The 20,804-nt window shown below is 38.4% G+C and overlaps 1 protein-coding gene across 1 annotated transcript in view; it reads left to right on the forward strand.

Annotated features, from left to right (window-relative positions):
* The window catches only part of COL25A1 (collagen type XXV alpha 1 chain), a 308,844-nt gene that overhangs the window by 254,469 nt on the left and 33,571 nt on the right, over nucleotides 1–20,804 (forward strand). The window contains exons 19-25 of the mRNA XM_068941897.1: nucleotides 10,525–10,587; nucleotides 11,429–11,497; nucleotides 12,412–12,456; nucleotides 14,201–14,245; nucleotides 15,203–15,280; nucleotides 18,323–18,346; nucleotides 19,770–19,814. Of these exons, the coding sequence (XP_068797998.1) occupies nucleotides 10,525–10,587; nucleotides 11,429–11,497; nucleotides 12,412–12,456; nucleotides 14,201–14,245; nucleotides 15,203–15,280; nucleotides 18,323–18,346; nucleotides 19,770–19,814 (369 nt within the window). The remainder of the gene's footprint in view (nucleotides 1–10,524; nucleotides 10,588–11,428; nucleotides 11,498–12,411; nucleotides 12,457–14,200; nucleotides 14,246–15,202; nucleotides 15,281–18,322; nucleotides 18,347–19,769; nucleotides 19,815–20,804) is intronic.

The following is a 20,804-nucleotide window of genomic DNA, read 5'->3' on the forward strand; positions in this document are numbered from 1 at the left end:
ATGGTAAGTGCATCTGAAATGCGTTAATATCTGCAGATGATTGGACCTAGCTTAAACCTATTTTCCCCAGCCAAATAGTCGAGAAATAAAGACAATAAATTTTCTGGAAATTAAATAAAGAAACAGCAAAAGTTCATATCAATTCAATAGGTAGTAACTCAAATTACACAGGTGATTTGGTATGAATGAGCTAGCTGTCTGAGGAGCATTTTGCAGAGCTTTTATGTTCTAAACAGCTTTGGAATTGTTAGATGTTGACACACTGATAGATATCGGCTTCTTCAAGACATAGCAGAAGTAAAGCAAGAGAAGACTCCATGCTGCCTAATTTTCAAAGAGTTCCCGTTGGTGTCTTCTAGTACTTTCTTGTAAGACACAGGGATATTCTACTCACAGGAAGCTCTTCGATGTAGTTCTTTTAGTCTTAATCATTTATCCTATGACTGTCGTGGGGTAAATGTAGGCCTCTTTTCTTTAAATCTGTCAGGTGAACAATAAATTTGCTGTCTTCTGAATCAAGCTATCCAGGAGTGGCAGGCTGTATTATGAAATGTAGATGACCATGCACATCCAGAGCGCTATTTACACTAAGCCAGTCTATGAAAATGTAAATGCCACATCAGGCAGTGGAGCATATCTTTCCAGCTGTAGCTCATCTTTCTTCTTGTGGGTGTAGAAGATTCCTAAGGTATCCAGTCTGGAATTCTTGAAAGAGTAGCCAAACTACTTAAAGGATTAATAAATACTAATCACTGGGAAAGCTTCAGCTTCTTATCATGCCATTTTCAATTAATAATAAGGGTACTTGCCAGGGAACCCATTAGAGCTTGGCTGAACGTGATATTGGGGTCTGAATGGACAGCAACCTCGGAAGGACATGCAAGTATCATGTTTAAATTCAGAGTATGCAGCAGGGTCATTCATAATTATTTTCCTAGACTCATTCACCGTGTGCATGTAGATGTTTTGGGAGTTCTTCTTGTTCCTTTTCATCCTCTTCTTGTTATCAGTGGGTGCCAGAGAGAAAACAAAAGCACAGTCAGTTATTTCCAAGACAGTGGTGAAGCTGTCTGTGACATGCTGGAGAAACTTTCCTCAACCACCTGTTGCTGTTTTGGAATGGCTGATAATTTAATGAGCCCCTGAATGTATTCCACCATGTCATTCAGGAAATGCGTAAGGCACCTAAACACAGAATATTAACCCATCACTGTGATAATCCCACAACTGATACCAAGTAGATGCAGAATACTTTCTGTGAAACACAAACTTCATGTATCTGTGTTTTGTCTCATAACTTTTATGGTATGATAGATTCAAAGCATCACTTGCTTACTAAAAGGAAAACCATTTATACCCTCATTCATTGTAATGTCAAACATCTCTCAAATATCAGAATCAAAAAAATCTCAAATCAGGAAATGCAAAAATGTTGCATTTTTTGTGGCATTTAAGCACTACAGTCCTTGATTCCATCACTGCAGAGGGAAGTCTTCAACAGAACACAAGCTTCTTATTAGAAACAGCACTCTGGAGGTTCTGGCTTTTCTTTAAGGATTTCTGGCATTTCTCTCCTTGCTCCCCTCCTTTTTTTTTAAAACAACTACTGAAACAAAGCTGGTGAGTGCAGCTGAGATTTTACTCTATCTTGTTCAAGAAAACTACTGTTGAATGATTTGACAACAGGAAAGAAAGACTTCCTCACCCTTCCACCTTTGGGAGGTAGTGACAGTTTTCTGTGTTCTCAAATCCAGGGGAAGTGGCTGATTCAATACATTTGCCAGTATGCAACCACCTGTATTCTTTTATACAGTTCCTTTGTATTGACTTCACTGGAATTGTGCCTGAGAAAGGTTTCAGAAGAACCTGGATAAGGATACAGCAATTTGAGCTGGGCTTTTTTTCTTTCTTTCTTTTTTTTTAATGAAAGCAAGAGCAGTTCTAATGATCTGTATTGAATTTCTTTTTCTCTCCATAGTTGAAGATCTTATCCTTGACTTTCATAATGCTGTGGAAGAACTGAAAAACTTGATGTTCCATAAAACCTCCCCCCACCCCGCCCAGCTTTTTAAGCTCTAAAAGAGTTGATACTCCATTCATCTAGTGACTTTTATTAAAATAAATATTTCGGAGAAAATAAAAGGCAAAATTTTCTGGCCAGGCTGCATAGAAGTTAGTCTCCTCAACCCTTTAGACCCTCTAGAAGAGAGATACTGTATTGTTGAAGCTTATTTTTTTAGTCCTCTCTCTTCCTTTTGGCATCTGGTAGCAAAATGAAAAGAAATCTCAAGTAAATGGCTGTTTCAAGTGTTTCATTTTGGAGCTTAATGCTATTCACCACCTGGAGGAAAGGTCTTCAAATCCGTCTTTGTCCCAGGAGTTCTTAGGAAGATTAAGCACATTTTCCTAATGCATCTTCCCTTTTCTGTTTGTAGAGGATCTGTATCTCTATTTTTCTTTCTGTTTTCCTTCTTTGCCAGCGACTGTTACCAGGAAAACTGCACTGCCTCTACCTCTTTCTTTCCATTGTTTCCAGGAGTTGGTCATTCCTGCCCAGGCTTCAGTACCTCTTCATCCCATCAGATGCCATGCTCAGAACTCAATTCCAGCCTGAACTCAGGAGCTGGAAAGGGCCTGCTGACCTTGTGATAGACATTTCTGATTCCTGGATACAGAGAGGTGCTGGATGTGTTACTGAAGCCATCGAAAACTGTGGGAATTCAGCTTCATACCCTGCTTTATAGAAACTTATACTCCCTAGTATGCATTTGCTTCTGGTTTTTTTTATTATTTTTTATTTATTGAAACATTCCAGTGAATGAACTAATTTCCAACCTTTCTTGGCTCGCATAACAATGTTCTCAAGAGTGGATCATTTGTCTGAGTGGAAGAAAATGCACAGTGCAGTATAGGTCAAATGCTAAAAGTAGAACATAATGATGCATGTTCTAGGTGAAAATGGGAACTGATCTAAAAAATAGGTTTTAGTCACTTGCATTTGGAGGGCTAGTTTTCAAAAGTAGGTCCATGCACAGATAGATTAAAAAAAAAAAGACTGAGTATTCAGTTTCTAGAGAGGAAGTACAGAATCAAACATATATCTATATGCATGCAGTTATGTATCTAGCTTTGTTCATTTCTTCCTAGCTGTGTCTTTTCCATATGCTGTAGCAATAATCACTTGCGCAGGGTAGACATGTAATTTCCCAGACCTAATTTTGAAAATCAAGGCAAGAAAATGAAATCATCATTAACGTTGGATGATATGCTTGTGACAAGAGTGTTTACTGGGGCATTCTTCACGGTATATGCAGGTCTTAATAATCCATCCAAAACTATATATTTCAAATCATGAAAGCTTTCATTTTCTTTCTTGGAAAAGGCTAAAACATAAATAACTGAGAAACACAATGTGAATTTTATTTCCCCTAAAGCTATTACTAATTGGAAGATTGAACTTGTGAGGATCTATTTCACAGTGTCTGTTTTATAGCATTATTTAATTTTTCTTTGTATTGGGAAAAAAAAATCCAAATGCGAATTTGAATGCAATTGAATAATCTGAGAGTCTAATACTCTGTCATATTCAGAAATCAAGTATTTTGTAAGCCACAAGAAAGTTTTAAAGTCAGTAAGCTGAAAATATTTCCCTGTCTCAAGTATACAATTTTAGATGGTCAGCAATGAGTGCATACAGTCACATTCTTCATTTTGAATAGTAGCGAGAAAAATTCCTTTGATTTATCACCTAGCATTTCAAAAGGAAACAGTTTGGGGGCGGACTCTAATAATTTAGCAGATCTATCATTGCAAAGAATTAAAAATGAGGCTCTCATTACATCAAGTGTTTTTATTCTAATCCTCATAAGTAGGTACCATGCTGACTTGAACTATAATTAGCCTTTAAGTAAGAGGTCCTTGATATGACTACTGCATGCAGAATTAATCAGAATTATTACTGGTTCCTTTAGCGCCCTTTCAAATCAGTATACATTCTTCAAGCAGGCAGAACTTTAAAAAGGAGGGGAAAATTAGTCTCACTAAAAAGCAATAAATGTTGTACAAATTAGGGCTAGTTGCAAAGGTTTTAGACAGGTTTGAAGGTAGTATGTTTTACTTCTTTAACTCTTAATAAATCATAAAGGCTAAATGTGCATTTGGAAATTCAAAACCGGAACTGTTTTTAGAAGCTTGGAGACTGATTAGGGAGTAAAGATATTGTTTCAAATGTGATCAGTGAGCCAGACAACCTGTTTAACTGGCCATTTTTGGAGCCAATTTTGAATTGGTGCAAAAACCCTTAACAAAGACCATATAAACATGGGTTTAATTTTTTATCAGATTTCCTTTTACCTTGCTCATTTTACTTCTTATGAGCTCAATACTGTAGTCCTTCTGAGAGCAAAATTCCCATGAACTTCAGGCTATATGTAAGTCCTGTAATGCCTTTTCACAGTAAAAAAGTAGGAAGTGCAGTTCTCTCTGACTTGCATAGTCTAAGGCTGACTGAGTGTCTGAGAAAATTGCTTCACTGGAATTGAGTCCCACAAGTCAGAGGTAGATATGGCATGAGCAAGTATAGCTTAATCAATTGTTGCGGGTTGCACCTGTTTTAAAGACTCCTGAGAATTTGGCCCTCCCTCCTTTCCAGAATTGAGGTATTTTGGTTAGATAGCAGTCTCAGAAACAAAACCTGAAGACAGCAGATGGCAAATTCTGGAAAATCAACATATGCGTCAGTGAATCAAACCTAGTCTATTATAACCTTAGTGCTGCTATTCAAGTTGCCTCACATCTAGGTTTTTGCCTGTTTGCTAGCTTTTGTCCTTTGTGTCTCCACTTCTGTAGGATTCTTTCAGAAGCATTAAAGAAGGAAAGCACACCATACTGTTTATGTTTTAAATAGGCCTATGAGTGACTCAAGGTAATATTGAAGACAAACACACCTTGATCTCTTGCGGTGATTAAAATTAGGACACCTCCATGCCAGTTCTTGTCAGCAGGGACAGTTTGGGGTCTCCTAGATTCTGTGACACTTGAGGACTTTGCAGGCTGCGTCAAGCCAGAGGCTGGGAACCCTCTGAGGCCTCTTGACTTGCATGAAGGAGTTTGAAAGCTCTGAGCCTGCTCCTAGGCTGCATGTTGGAGCATGTGGTTCTTGTTCAGCCCACACAGCTTGGTTTTTTGTGTATGGAAACTGTGGCCTGGATATTGCTCTGGAAAATAATTGTAATGGGGCCAAGATGCAAACCCAGAATTGCAGCGCAGCACTGCTGTGTCTGGTAGCCTGGTGGTCCTAAGTTCAGAGATGCTGTCAGTGCTTCTGGCCTTTCTGCCGCTATGCCAGGATTTAAGTGATGGTTAGAGTCTACGTTGCCAGAATCCTCTGCAGAAATCTAGATGCTTTGACATGGTTTACCTGCCTAGAAATGCAAACCTTGGAGTCTAGGCCTTGGGATGTTCTGACTGGCAAGTCAGTGCCAGGGGAAGAGGAGTGTTTTCTGGCCCCACGGCAGACCTGCCAAGCAGCCCTGGAGACCCTCAGCTTCCAGAGCCCCAGCACTGGGGCAGACATTGTATAAAACATTTTAGGCCCAACGAACTATACAAAAAGGGGTGGAGTTTGATGTTTAAACTAATCTGACTAGTTATAGTGCATATCATGTTTGGATAAGTATCAGAATGATTTAAGTCTTTATTCCTTGTAAATTTGTGGTCTAAAGTTGTTTTAGTCTCATTTCTAGAGTTAACCTAGAGAAGATAATGCAATAATCTGGTGTGAGAGGAGAATAGTATAGTGGACATGAGGTAGTTTCAAATGTTTTTTGAGAAGACCTCTTTCACAGTTTATTTCTGTAGAGGGAGTAATTGGCCCGTATATGTTTTATGGCTTTAGCAACAGTAAAATAATTCATCAGTAACTCTGAATATTTTTAATTAGAAGCTAAATTTAATCCATCTTTAAAAAAAATTGTGTTACGGGTGGTTTTCTGCAGTACAGATTTCTTTTTGGGCAAACATAATCTGAATAGGAAAATGTATAATGTTCATTAGAAGACCAATTATAAAAGGAAGATCCTTCTGTATGAAAACAGAGTGTATCCAGCTATTGCTGTTCTCTACTGTATGGTTATATCACTGTAGAACTATACTCCAGGCCCTGGAAGTGGAGTAGGCCTCCATATAAAGAGCAAGGTGTTAAATAATTTCTGTTGATCTGTGTCTCAGCTGTACAATGAAAGCTAATTTTAACTGAGTGCTATATTAGAAATACGTTGTTAATAAACCCATATCAAATTAGTAGTCATTATAAAGTAATTGGCGTGGAAAATAGAATTGTAACTGCTGGATTTCTTGTAAATGCAAGTCCAAGTTTTAGCTACTAACAGGTTCTATAAAAGTTACAAGACAGTGAGAGTGAGCAGGGTATCTTAGAGTTAGACTTTAATGTCAAAGTTAGCCCCTGCCTCATCCTAGAAAAGCTTTGATCTACCTGAAACAACCAGTTATGAATCTGTCTAGATAATAATCTTCATAAAAATTTGATTGCCTCCAAAATGAATTTCATGTCCTTACAAGTTTTTTTTTTTTTTTTAAACTCTTAATTCTAATGGAGTTCACATTGTGCTAGGTCCACGGCATGTCATTTTAGGGCCCTTTTCTATTTCAAACTTCTATATTAACAGATAAGAGGCAAAAATTGACTTTAACAAGGTTTTGTGAAAAGTAGCATAAAATTTGTTTTGTGACCCAGTAGTAATTCTACATTTGGCAAGCACTTGAGGGTAAAAATGAAAAAAACGTAGAGGTAGACTCTTAATCTCTTAAAATGTCATCATCTCAGGCCATTAAAAATTATTCTTTAAAATGAAAACAAATCACTCCTATAAAATGGAAGCAATTCACAAGCTGTTGATTTTTTTAATCCAAGTTGCCTGTGCTGTATGATTGATGCAAATTGCTCCAAGCCCTAATAATAAATGAATTTTGAAAGCTGAAATTCATCTAATTGACTTCCTCTGCAGTGTAGTGTTTCCTAGGCAGTTATTTTGTAATACCTATGTCAAAGGGTTAAACTAAAATGCACAAGGAGTCATCACTCACTGATGGCTTTTTATACAGCTGCCAAACAGTATTTCAAAGGGAGCAATTCCTTACTCTCCTTTCACAACCTACCTGTTAGCATTTCTCTTTCTAGGTATTGTGTTCCCTGCCTCTGCTTTAGCAGGCAAAGCAGCTTGCCGTAGATTCTTACTAGATAAAACTTTGCTTTTATGGTATGAAATTGTGGCGAGATGTTTAGAAAAGCATTATGTATCTCTGTTACTCTGATTCCTTGCATTCCTTTCAGCGTTTCACAGTAGCGTGGAAGTAACACTGAGCTTTCTTAAGCCAGATAGTTAGGAGATGCTGTAACGAAGCCCACGACTGCAACGATGTCAAGTCAAAGTGCGGTCCCCAAGCCAGCCTTTACCCTTGCTTTCCTGCAGCAATGTGCCAGCTAAATCAGAGATGCCATGTGTTTAAAACGAAAACTAAAAATCCTTAGTTCTTGGTTTTCTAACTGCATTCCTCTGTGGCTCTGGCATCGTGTCTGTGTGAAAGACTAATGGAAATGGATTCTCCCTTGCTTCTGCATTACGGGCACGTCAGCATGCCTCACTGAGAAGAAACTGTTTGTTTTCATTACGTTTCACACGTCATTGGCAGTGCTAACCGTGATAGAAACTCATTTATATTCTTGTTACTGAGTAGCAGAGAGGATAACATAAACCCAGAAGCTGGCAATGTTTGCAGGATACAATAGGCAGGCTGAATGGGCATTGCTTTTGGTGCAAATGTTCCTGTTCTGAGTAACTGAGACAGAAATGGCAGAGACAGACCTGCTAAAGTTGTTACCTGACTGTGAATGGTGCAGAACTATACATGATGAGCATTTTCAGTTAATGTCTTATGCTGTGTTTATACTCAAGAGATTTCAAATGTTACAGAGAACGCTGCTGCATTTCAGATCATCTAAGAAAATGTGTTGTGTTTTTGCTTAAAAATTTAGTTCAGACAGCAAATCAGATCTATCTTTTAAGCCACTTAGCCTCCCTGGCACTAGGTAGAGGGAGATTTCATGTTCCTCTTAATGTAGCCAAATCTTAAGTCCTGCAGTTTGTTTTATTTGTGTTAAGAACAGTGTTGGATCATGTTCAGCTTGACACCCATCATAACCCCACATCTCTCAGGAGAGCTACTACTCAGCCAGTCAGCTCCTAGTCTTTACTGACACACAAGTTATTCTTCCCCACATTTGCTAATGTTTCCAAGCTTTGTGTCATAGAAGAGCTGTAGTCTGCTTATGCTGATTAAGCTACCAGCCTCCTCCCTTATCCATTCCACTAGCTATTGTAAAGCATCTTTCCCTTGTCTCCTTAGAGATTTCAGGGGAGGCTGTGACTGTTGAACCAGGACTTCTCGCTCTTGCCCTCTTGCTCGCTCTCGCTCTTGCCCTCTTGCTCGCTCTCGCTCTCTCGCTCTTGCTCGCTCTCGCTCTCTCGCTCTTGCTCGCTCTCGCTCTTGCTCGCTCTCGCTCTCTCGCTCTTGCTCGCTCTCGCTCTCGTGCTCTCACTCTTGCTCTTGCTTTCGCCCTCTCTCTCTCTTTCTTTTTTTGTTAGTAAGCAAATGATATAGTCCTGAGCCAAGTAACAAAGTCTGATCCAAAAGATGAGCATCAACCTCTGATTAACACTTCTTACCTGCCTTACCACTGAAAAGATTGAATCATTTATTTTAGAATGAGGAAGTACTCAACAGCCCCGAATTGTTTTAATACTAGCATTACTGGGGCTAATTTCTCGCCCAGCTAATTAAGACTTCTGGTAGTGACTACATGAGTCAGACTGCACTGTTCTTCACTTCCTGACTTGAAAGTGCTTCCCTCTATAATGACAACCTTATGTTACTCTTGCTGACATGCACTGATGCACTGACCCTACGTAAACTGTAGGGTTGTATTCTAATGGCAGTAAGAAACGTGCTTCTGTGTGACACATTTTTCTTAATTTATTCCTTTGTCTCTTTTGCATGATGTGATACTATACAGCAATTCTGAACCGTGGCCAGCTGGAACTTCATGTGGGAAAACTACTACTTAGTTTTATTTTTACTCTGATTGTCTAAACTGTTGAACTTGAACTGTGAACTTGCTGTGACCTCCCTGTAGCCATGGGAAATATTCCTCTAGACCTCTGTTTTAGTCAGTTTGCTAGAGATCTTCCTTGCCTTGAATTGATAATAGCCTGTTGATAAGAGCCCAGATAAATATGCAAGAACATTTCTTGATTTCCTTGCCCTGTGCAGCATACCTGTATTTCTGTGCAGGTGACTGGTGGAGTCGAATGTTGTCCAATTGCTTATATTCTCTGTCTCCGTATGCTGTCAGTAATTACGTCAATACAGGATTATGACACATCTGTCTTTTTAGTGTTTTAAGGAGGCATTAGATGGGGATTTTTTAGTCATTAATAAGTTCAGGGATATTGCTAAAAGGCTTATAAGTAAATCTTTGTTAATTTGGTTATACTACTGGTTTTTAAATTTATAATGTCCTGTGGGTAAATCTTGATTCCAATTTATGTGAAAAATATATGATTACAAGGCAGGAAACATTGTTCGGGAAAGTCTGTGAAACATAACATATGGTTTGTTGTCCTCTATTATCCCCCATTCAGCTGTAGAGATGGGTTTGGGGAAAAAAAAGAAGTATCCTTACTCCCCTGCTTAATGCTACTTGTGCTGCAACTCAGCTTAACAGCTTAACTCCTGCTACTTGTCTTTTACATTGGTACAAATGAATGGGCAGGAGGAGGGTAGGAGAGAGAGGGAATAAGGAAAGCTGTAGCTCTTTCCCCCCTGTTCACCAGCCAGGGAAGTTGTCTGGGTGCAGGGAAGTGAAGTAATTTACTATAGGAATGAGTTGGGAGAGTGCCATGGTGCTGGGAGCTTCTGACTGACGTTTCACTTTTGATCTCCTTTTTTGGTGATGTAGCTAAATATCTCAGCAGGCTGAAACAGTACTGTCTGCTCTCTCCTTTTGTCATTATTTTGCACTACCCTCACCCCATCTGCCCATCCATTTATGTGTTGCAATATAAACTGCCTCATAACACATAGCTGAAATGAACTGTCCTTTAATGTAGGAATCGCTCAGAACTTTTGCCTCAGTCTTGCTTTTGATATTCATTTGGTGAATTATACTATAGTCCAGATTGCATATTAACAGTCCTTAACCTCATAAAAACAATAGTTGATGCCTTTTATTTCATTTGCATTCCATATGCTGTGTGATGGCTTGCTATAAGAATTTATGCTGATGGAAATTGCCTATGATGAAAAGTATGTCTGTATATCTGTTGCATCACAGCTGGAGAGCTGTGGGCAATCCAGGGAAAACACTATCCAAAATAAACGTGTATAAGTATGATTACCTCCTACTAAATAAATAGTAAAACATCCTCTTATATTATACTTTTAAAGGGTGAACCAGGTTTCATTGGTCCACAAGGAGAACCTGGATTACCAGGGCTACCAGGAACAAAGGTAAGGTTATTTGGTTGACGCTCTATTACGAAGCCCTTAGACCCAAAGTCAAATTCAACTTGCTTGGCACGTGTGCATCTGTATTAGTGATGTAAGAATCTTTTATCCAGAAATAAATAAGGTATTTGTCAGAATCCATTTTTATAAACGTCCAGAAAATTTAGAGTTCAGGTTAAAATGTAGTGCTTGGAAATGTGAAAAGTCATAGTTCCTGGACTACCAAATGTTTGTCTTTATAGTGATGCCCTCAAAAAATGTGAGTGCAGATGCTATATCTATTCGTGACTTGTTTAAGTTCATTAGTTTTGTTTTGCTAATGTTAGCATCTCAAAAGTCCTTTATTCAAGAGGCAGAGCATGCCCATCTTAAGAAGCTATATTTTCATAACCTTGTTAAAAAGGTGGGGGAAGTGTGTGCAGATATTCAAACACTGAAGCTGCACACTTTATGTGAAAATATAGGTTCACAGGAGGGCTTTTTGTTTGGTTGGTTTTTTTTTTTTTTTTTTTTTTTTTTTTTAGCCACTATGTAGCAAAGTTAGAATATTAGGAGTCCAAAAATAGCCTGGACTAGCCCTCACAGTTTGGGAATCCTTATTCCATTTTTTTTTCAGATTAGAAAAAAAAAATTCTTCATGAATCCCATTTCCATTTTAAAGCACCTCTACTTTTGTCTTCAAGAAGAGTATGTTTATTCAGGGTGAACTTCTCCAACCCATTACAAGTTGTAGATGAACTTGAAAATGTTTTCTTGGAGGGTTTGGTTTCTTTGGCCATGCTGAGTTGGTTGTGTACTGAAGACTGTGCAGTGTTTGGTGATATATTTGTATCTGCTGCAACAGGGTGACAAAGGGGAAGCAGGCCCTTCTGGGAAGGGAGAGCGAGGTGAACCTGGTACTCCTGGACCAAAGGTCAGTGTGATTTTACCCTGGAAATATTTTGTTAGTTTTAAATCTGTGAACACATCTTTTTCTGCTGAGAAACAGAACAGAAACTTGGCAAGTGAGCTTTTAAATGGAAATGCAATCAAAATACTCCAGTTTAGTCCTAAAGGCGATGGCAGTTTTGTGTTCACAGCTGTACAATTGCGATCTAAATTAACTCCGTTGTTTGGTCTACAAAGTAAAGACACTACCTACATACACTGTCATGGAGTTAGCATAATTTGTACCAGCTAAAGTCCTGGCCTCGCCAACTTTCAGCATCAAAGTGTGACCTCTTTGACCACTGTAGCTGTTGAATGCAGAGAAAATCCATTTTGCATGCTGTTTTCTCATTCTGTGAGAAAGAGAGATCATTCTGAATACATTTTAATGTTTTCTTCATGTTTTTCACTATGTAGCTACCATCAGGTTTTCCTTTCTTAATACATCCTGAAAACCCTAAGGCATCTATGCCCCTCAGCCAGTTGGTTTCTTATTCATCTGAATAAGATGGTGGGCAAAAACATTGTAATGCTTTAATCTCCTTATCTTAGGATATTTAACTATCTTATCTATTGCTTATATATAATTTTTCAGGAGCTATGGAATGAACATGGGTCATTCCTGTAAAGCAGTGTCAATGGTATCCACTATTTACTAATACCAATGCTACTTTGCCTTTTGAAGGATGGAATCTGTGGCCATTGCATGCTGATATGAAGGAATATGTTACTCTGGGTGCTATTAAGTTCAGTGCCCTTACAGATTCATGATCTTGATCATGTAAAATGAAGTGTTTCTGCCGATCCATACTGTAGTTAGCCGTTACTAATTTCTTTTTCTCTGCGCTCTCATTCCTCTACTGTTTTTCTCCTGTCCATCTTCCACCTTCCTTCAAACAGGGGAAAACAGGTGAACCTGGATCTAGAGGCCCAAAAGGGTCAAAGGTTAGTAGTAACAAAACTGTCTTTACTGGAGCAGCTAACACAATGATATCTAGCATAAGTAATTTCTAACATTTCACGGGAACTTCACTTGTCTTGAAAATAAACTGTAACAAATTCTGCAATTTTCTTTATAAATAAGACATTCTGACTTTCAACTTTAGGTACTAGAATCAAATGCTGTGTACTTTAAACACTGATTGTAGTTTTTCTGTCTGTTGTAACAACTATTTTTCTCTGTTTACTCTGGTTTTCCCAACGCCACTTAGTTTTTCTGTGGGCAACTGATGTACGTTAATTGTCTCAAGTGCCAGGAACCAGCTCCTGGCTATGCCTGTGGAGATTTAATCAGTTTTTGCAGTAATTTTGTGGATCTGGCCTTTGATCTGTTAGGAATCAGCACTATTCCAGAACTGCACGTTGAGAAAGGCTGGCCAATGAGTCCTACAAAGGCAAGGCTTGTAGGACGCGTTGCTGTTCTACCTGCTCAAAAACCTACTTTGATCCTGTCCCTTAAGTGCCCCTTAACCTCATTCACTCCCACGAAAAAGAAATGTTGGAAAGCAAGGGAGCTGATGAGTGGATTAACACAGCAGAGAGAGCAAAAGAGTAAATGAGTCTCTTGGTAGCCTCCAGTAACTGGGCACCTCCCAAATGCACCAAAAAAATAGAGGTATTCCTTTTAATTCCCTTTGTATCAAAAAGGGCATAAAATTTTTCAGGAGGTTTACCTGCATAACTATCTTGAAAATCTGGCCCACAGAAGTCAGCCTAGTAGTTAGGATCTTCATTTTTGAACAACTGCAGTGCCATGTATACCTCTTGCTGCCAAGGCAACACTGAAAGGAAAGATAGATGGCACCAGTTTCATTGTGTTCTGCCATCAATCACCCCTCCATATTCTTTTCTTACCCTCATGAAAGCTTTCTACTATTTTCTTATTACCACTAAATGAATTAGTCATTCTCCCTCAAATTGTACCAAATGTTTATATATCTCAACAGGAGCAAAAGTAGCAGCTCTTACCTAAATTCATTTTAAGTTAAATAAAAATATAAAAGCTGGCTATGAAAGCGACTTAGAAGTGAAATGAATTGTACTCACTGGATGTTGGGATATGAATATAAACATAAGTATATTTGAAATTCCTTCCACTGCTTGAAACATATTACTAACAGCCAGGAGGAAAATTCTGAGAGCAAGATGGTAAAGATCTTCAGCCTACCGCAGTAAAGGAGTAGAACTCTTTAATGCCGAAAGTAATGTGGTGTTTGTAGGCTCAGAGCAATGAAGTTCAGAAACTTAGTGGAGTCAAGATCATAGGAAAAAAAGTTTATGCACTTTGAAACATGTCTTTGAAAAAGCTGTCGAGTGATTTCAGACTAAAGACTATTAAGTGATTTGATTTCTCTAGCTTTCCCTTGAAACTTTTGATAATGGTGCCATTAAGAACAGGGAAATAATGTAAATTACTTAATCGGTAATCTGTCTTTTGGGGATTTCTTTGGGATTTCTTATTCCAACCCAATACAGCACTCAGTAACAATTCACAAAGAACCAAATATATTATTGTCAATCCTGCCACTACACAGATTTTGAAGGAATTTCTCCTGTCATTGAGATCCACATTCTGTTAATGACGAGAGGCATTTTAAACTGGGTTATTTAAGGCAAGCATATTTAAAATGGAACAACTATCTAATATATTGTCAGATTGCTCATGTTTTCAAAAATCCTTCCTACATAGGGTGATACAGGTGGCAAAGGTGACACAGGATCTGCAGGTCCACGGGTAAGTCTAATTCTCGTTTCAGCTCTTTGTTTTGTACTCTTAGATTCAGTCCACACTATGAATTGAAATTGTAGCAGCAACTCCAGTTAAACTGGTGAAATCAGTCACTTAACTCTGGTAGAATGTGTGTTGCTAGCTGGCATTTAATATCGGTAAGAGTCCTTGCTATTATTTGAAGTGATCTCCTGTTCACAGTTCACGGGCAGGATGTTACTTCCCAGATGTTCTGATGTTGCTCACAGCCAATATGAAACTAGAGCATTGAAACTGCTTAAATATTTAACCACAGTGGTTTCATATATTTGTTTTGCCTGCTGCAGCAGAGTTCACTTTGCTGTGACTTGCTTGTTTATACCTGTCTTTAAAAAAACCTGTTTTCTCATAAAACAATCTTTAGTTTTACGCTGTTTTGCAGTTTGTAGTAATACATTGTAAATGCAACCGAATTCCAAGACAGCACAATCAAGTCAAGGCATATGTGAGTAGTTAAGTGTCAGAAAGCAATCCTTTCAATGCTAAGTCACGACAAGCATAGAGAAAATATCATTTTAGTAACTATGTTCAGGCAGGCTTTTTACTAGCAGTCTGAGCTGCATCAGGAAGGAGAACTCGGATCAACACTTCTTTTAATTCATTGTATGGTATTTCACTCCTTTTGAAAGCCCTTTTTCTACTAATGGTAAAACAAGAGGGAAACAACTAAGGCACATGGATTTACTAAGCCACCAGAGTCCCATCTCATGAGAACAATCAAATATGAATGAGAGCTCTTCATGTCCTTTTGGTTCTCACCTGCGTAGGGAGCATAAATCAAAACTTGAACTAGCATCTGAGAATTTAGAAGTTCAGAAAATCCTTTCAAACCAATGTAGAGTACATTGGACATGCATAGAACAGTCATTTAGGGTAGTCCTTGGCTGCTGTCTCAAAAAGTTGTTGTGGGGGAATATATTACAGGGACCACCTGGACAGAAGGGTGATCAAGGTGCAACGGAGATAATTGATTATAATGGCAATATCCATGAAGCTCTGCAGGTATGTAAAAATAACAAGGCTGGACTGGCTCTGTCTGGTCTGGGAAAAAGCAGTTTGACGTCATTGTATATCTCTTTTGCATAAGTCATGAGAGCACTGCAGGCAAAGATTTGCTGAGCTTATTAATGAGAAATCTCTTTCTATATTTGGAAACTAGGTTCACTGTTTGGTGTTAGACAAACTGTTTCCTTGATACGATTTAGCTGAGTGAATTAGTTTCATTTCCCATGGAGTGTACTGACATCATCTAATGAGGATAGAGCTGATTCATTGCTGGCTCTGGTGCTTAGTGGTGAATTCATGTAATAAACCACATAGGTTCAGCAGAAGTGTCTGCTTTTCAGTTCAAGTCGTATAATATTGACATTCCTTTTTTCTGCCTTTTCCTCCTCCTCGTCCTAAAAATGCAAAGAGCAGAATATGTGAGATCTGGAGGCCAGGTCACATGATTCCACTAGCAAGCTGTGGATTCAATCAGCAACTTGAGTACGTTAAATAGACTGAGCACTAGTCTTTCCGCTTACTCGTTTCCAGAAAACTAATTTTGACTTGTGTGTAGAAAAGTGTGGAGGATTGAAGTGGGGTTACAAAAAGAATGAGTGAGTGTTCACATGAAAGCAAAGCATCAAGCTGACGTATGTCATTGCACTTAAGGTGATTTACATTGTAATATACCCAGATGCAAATTCTATGCAGTGCAACCCCACCGAAGTGAATGGTTTTGCTTATGTGCAACTGAAGACAGAATTTGCATTGTGCATCTGATCATTTTCTCACTGAAGTTGTTTGGTTTTTTTTTTTTTCATATTTCCTCAGTGGAAGTGACAGATGCGTCATTTACTTTTCAAGATTCTCCTGAAAATAAAAATTCTCACTGCCTTTACTAAAGTCTAAAAACCTGTATCTTGTTGTTAAAGCTAAGGCTGCTCTTCCATTGTGATCCTGAATGGTGTGTGTGGGGAAATCTACAGAGGCAGGATCTGAAGGTCTGCATTATACCTGTCTCACAGAGTTTACTCTTAAGGGAGTTCAAGCACCCACCTTTCAACTTTTTAAATCACTCTCTGAGTTAGATGCCTAAAGTAGCCTGAAAATAATGTGTATTACCAGGCATAGATTTACCAGGGGTTTTAGCCCCCATACTACCTGTATTAGTTCCTTTTACCTTAACACTGACATCTGTGTTACTCCCAAGCGCTGTGTAACAGCTTGTCAGAAAAGCTGTAGCGTGTAGAGAAGTCTTAAAAAGGGACTAAAGCCTACTGCAGTGAGTGAAACAGATTAAGAGGCCCTTATGCCATTGTAAATCATTTCAAATGTCATCACCTTCTGATCTAGGGCAACAAATAATTGATATCGATGGGAATGGCTGTGCAAGGACAGTGTAAGTAAGATTATATAGGATCAGTCGACAATGTGCTTGCCAACTCCAGCTCAGTCCTTTTACATGGCAAGTACCCATTCTTAAGCCTCCTGGTGCCAAATTCTCAGAGGCTCTGGGATTTGCAGCAATCCTGTAGAAGCTAATGAGAACTCTCAGTGCTCAGCACATCTCAGAAGTTGGTCTGCTGATTTAAGAAGTTGACAAGAGTTCACAGGATCCGGGCCATCTGCATTCTTTTAGAATTTAGTAATAAATCATCAAGCAGCCTAGGAGCCTCAGGACAATTTACAGTCACTCTCCTTTCTGCCTCCTACTCTGTTTCATGTGTCAGCAGAGAATAAGACGTCTTAGTCCTTCAACACTGAAAACTGTGATCTTTAAATTATCATTATAGTTTGAGCAAGACCCCTGCTGAGTTTACGTGGCTTTCACAAACTGCATCTCTGTATCTAAATCTCTCTCCAGGCCTATTCTGCAGAATTCCCTGAGGTAAAAGGCAGTAGCTACGAAAGTTTAACCTTTGTAGGGACTGCAGGATCAAATGCTTTATATTTTAAAATAGTAATATACTGCTGAAAATGCGCCCATCGGTGTAAACAATCAAACTTCAATTTGCAATGGTTAATTTAGTTTTTTATATCTAGGTAAACTCAAATTTTCAGTATTTTTAGAATTTTTGATATGCTTCCACATGTATGTTAAAATGCATGACATGAGAATATTAAAGCCATCTGTTAGAGAAAGTTTTTTTATTTTTTTATTTTTTTTAAGTACTTTGTATTGAGCTGATTCCAGTTTCGTGAAAACAGCATATATATTGCTGCACTGGCAAATACAGACTCTCTTTTAAAGCTAAAAACAGAAGATTTGCAAACTTTTTTTATTTTGTTAGGAAAAAATTACAAAAACTAAATACTTCTTGTTCCATATATGCCAGTAGACTCTTCACAGTCAATAGAAAAGCATGTGCAAGCAGTAGGATTTGGGGATTTTACTCTGTTTAAAAATATAGACAAGTATTTTAATTATATCTGAACACTTTTTCACTTGCTGGTAATATCTTCTTTGGCAAAAAATGATGGCAAGTCTAACTATCTTGCCTCTTTACACGGTGAAAATATATCTTTTCTCTTCCAAACATTTAAAGTAGAACTGCAGTATAGCTTGTTTGGTGGACCAGCGGTTTCAGATTTAGAACTTAACATTCTAGTACATCGTAGTATTTCATATTAATCTCTGTGTTACATCTCAGCTCTAGCAATTATATTTGTTAATTAAATATTAGCACAAAACCTGCTGAGATCGCAATATGTAGGCCAAGTCATTTAATCATTTTAAGACATACATACATACATACACACACATACACACACACACACACAATCTTGCTTATTTAATCATCTCTTATTTGATCTTCTAAATTTTATGAGAACTTAACAGTCTTTGTGTATGTAAAATCCTGATTCCCGTAGAAGCCAGGCAGATAGCACAGCACTAAGAGTTAAAAATAACATGTTTTTTACTCTGTTTTTTGGAGACATGGTTTCTCCCAGATGCAGCATAAGTTTTGTGCTAATGAGAATTGTAACAAGCAGAATAATATATTTCCTTGTTCAGTTCTGGTAACGGTGTCTCTTGTTAATACATTTTGCCAACAGAGGATTACCACCCTAACTGTCACGGTAATTCTTATTGCATGACTTACTGTGTTTCATAGAACTTGTCTTTTGTGTTATAGCTTGTTCATAATTCTGCCAATGCAGAATATATCTACATTGGATGTTGACCCAAATCATCATCAATTATATTTATTTGCTCAGCATTCTTTTAACAGAGAATACATTGTTGAAAGCCATTCAACAATGGACCCAGTTCTGCTCCTGCTGAATTAATGGCAAAACTTCAATTAATCGAGGGGAGAGACCAGGAAAATAACGATCTCAATGTTTTTGTAGATATACATCTAGGCAGATAACTGATCTGGACTTTTTGCTTTGTGCTCCCATCTGTGTGTCTATGTGGGAGTATAACAAAAGCAAGAAGTAGGATTTGAGAACCAGACAGTTTTCTTTTATCATCCTATTTTAAGGATGGAAATTCAATTCTTTTAAATTGTCCTGGGAAAAAACTTCATTTGGGAATTGTCAGAGCAGATGCAAATTATTTTCTAAGAAAGGCCCACTTCAGTTAACTATAAGTAAGTAAAGCCAAATAGGAAGTACAAGTATGGGGAGTTCTCTTGCTCCATCTTATAAGATCTCAAAAATAAATTTAAATTCTCCAGTACCTCTCCCAAGAGCATGCAGACTATTGAGTGTTCCAGTGCCCTTACTTCAATCAGTTTTTTGGAGGAGGTGTAGCCATATCAGGTCAGACATAATTTCTGAAAGTAGTGACACCAGCTAGGAGATGGTTCTAATTTTGCAGGTTCAACCATCCCTTAAAGCTACAGATGCCGTATAATTAAATTATTTTATCATTCTTTTTGTTTCAAGTTTTTCTCTGTAGGTTTGCCATTAGACCTATTTTCCTGTCTGTGCAAATGCTTTCACAATACTGATGGAAGGGATTTTAAAAAAATTTTGTTTAAAACCCCCCACTGTGCACCATCCAGACCAATATTTGATCCCTGATATTGTGTCCTCAGCCTTTCATAGAAATGAATGAAATAGTTGCAACTCATTCCCTAACAATTCACAAAGCACTGAGCATCTCTCAGCAGAAGCCTCTCTGCAGTCGGTAGATTCCTCCTGCCCTTGGATTGCCTTGGATCAGGACATGAATGCCAGCCCAGTGTGGCTGAGGGGAGTTTTGCCCTCTCTGCCATTAAGATGAGCTTTGCCATTTCATCAATGGGAGCAGCAGCACCTTATCATAAAATACGAACTGAAGTGTTATTTTAACACGGCTTTTTTTGTGGTACCCTTCTGTTTGTTGAGAGCTGCCGTAAATTAACAACTTATTCATAACTGGTGTTGGTTTCCCTTGTGTTAATAATCTAACCCATTTTGTTAAGGTAGTTATATTAACATTCAGCCTGTGTTTCCGTGGCAAGTCCTGTAGGAATTTACTTAAAAGCTGACAGGTTTGTATGTTTCTGTTTAGGGTCCACCAGGACCACCAGGACCCCAAGGACTCCAAGGGCCAAAGGTGATCTTCCTTACTTTACCCTCATGTTTTAAGAGTGGAGATATTTTCTGGATTTTTCACTGGCACAGGCACACATGTACATAAAGCTCTCCTGTACAGCATATTTGCCTGTAATATTACAGAATACAGCATGTTGCAAACTGTGCAGCCCAGAAATTTGAAATGTAGCTTTCTGAGAGAGATGCTGTTTTGTTTAGTTGCCACACACACATGCTCAGTTGTGAACCAGCAGAATGAATTGGTACTGATACAGGGAGGAGACATCTCCTCGTGGATCTGCTCAGTGGCTGTTCTCTTGGCCTTCTGCTGCTGAGGGTGCTGTGTGTCTGGAAAAGTAGCTGCGCAACCCCCCAGTGGCTCCTGTGCATCCTCTCTGGTTGGGTAGGAAAATGAGGCAGACAAAACTCTGCACGCAGGGTGTTGCTGGCCACAAGATGAGCACGTGTCAGTGTGGCTTTGCATTACAGTGGCGCATACCCAAATAAGCATAGTATTTTCTAATCTCAGTAAAAGTGAAAATGTGCACATGTGAGCAAGAGCCTGGCTGCAACCCTAAATCTGCTAATCCCACCTGTCTGGTGCTATGCATAGTGCTAACTAGTGAGGACCCTGCACAGATGCAACCAATACCGTATGCTGCACTATCCTGTAAAATTTAAGTTCTGAATTTGCATATGCTAAAAAGAAATGTGTTGAAGTAGTGGGCCCTCCTTAAACTGGTTTCAAATTATTTAAGTTTAGTTTGACTTATTTCTTAAGAATGATATATCATACTTTCTCTCAAATCTATGTTGGGAAGGAAGAAATTGCCTCAGTGATTCCAAGCTCTCTGAAGAGTAAATACATGTTTCCTGAATAGCAACACTAGAATTTTAGGCTTCATCCATGGGATCATAAGGAAATACGTTACATTATAGATGTGAATTGTTTTGAGAACTTGTAAGAAACTAGGTTCTTCCTTCTACATGAAAATTGATAATGAAATACAGT

The sequence above is a fragment of the Struthio camelus genome, chromosome 4 (assembly GCF_040807025.1).
Source record: "Struthio camelus isolate bStrCam1 chromosome 4, bStrCam1.hap1, whole genome shotgun sequence".
NCBI lineage: Eukaryota > Metazoa > Chordata > Aves > Struthioniformes > Struthionidae > Struthio > Struthio camelus.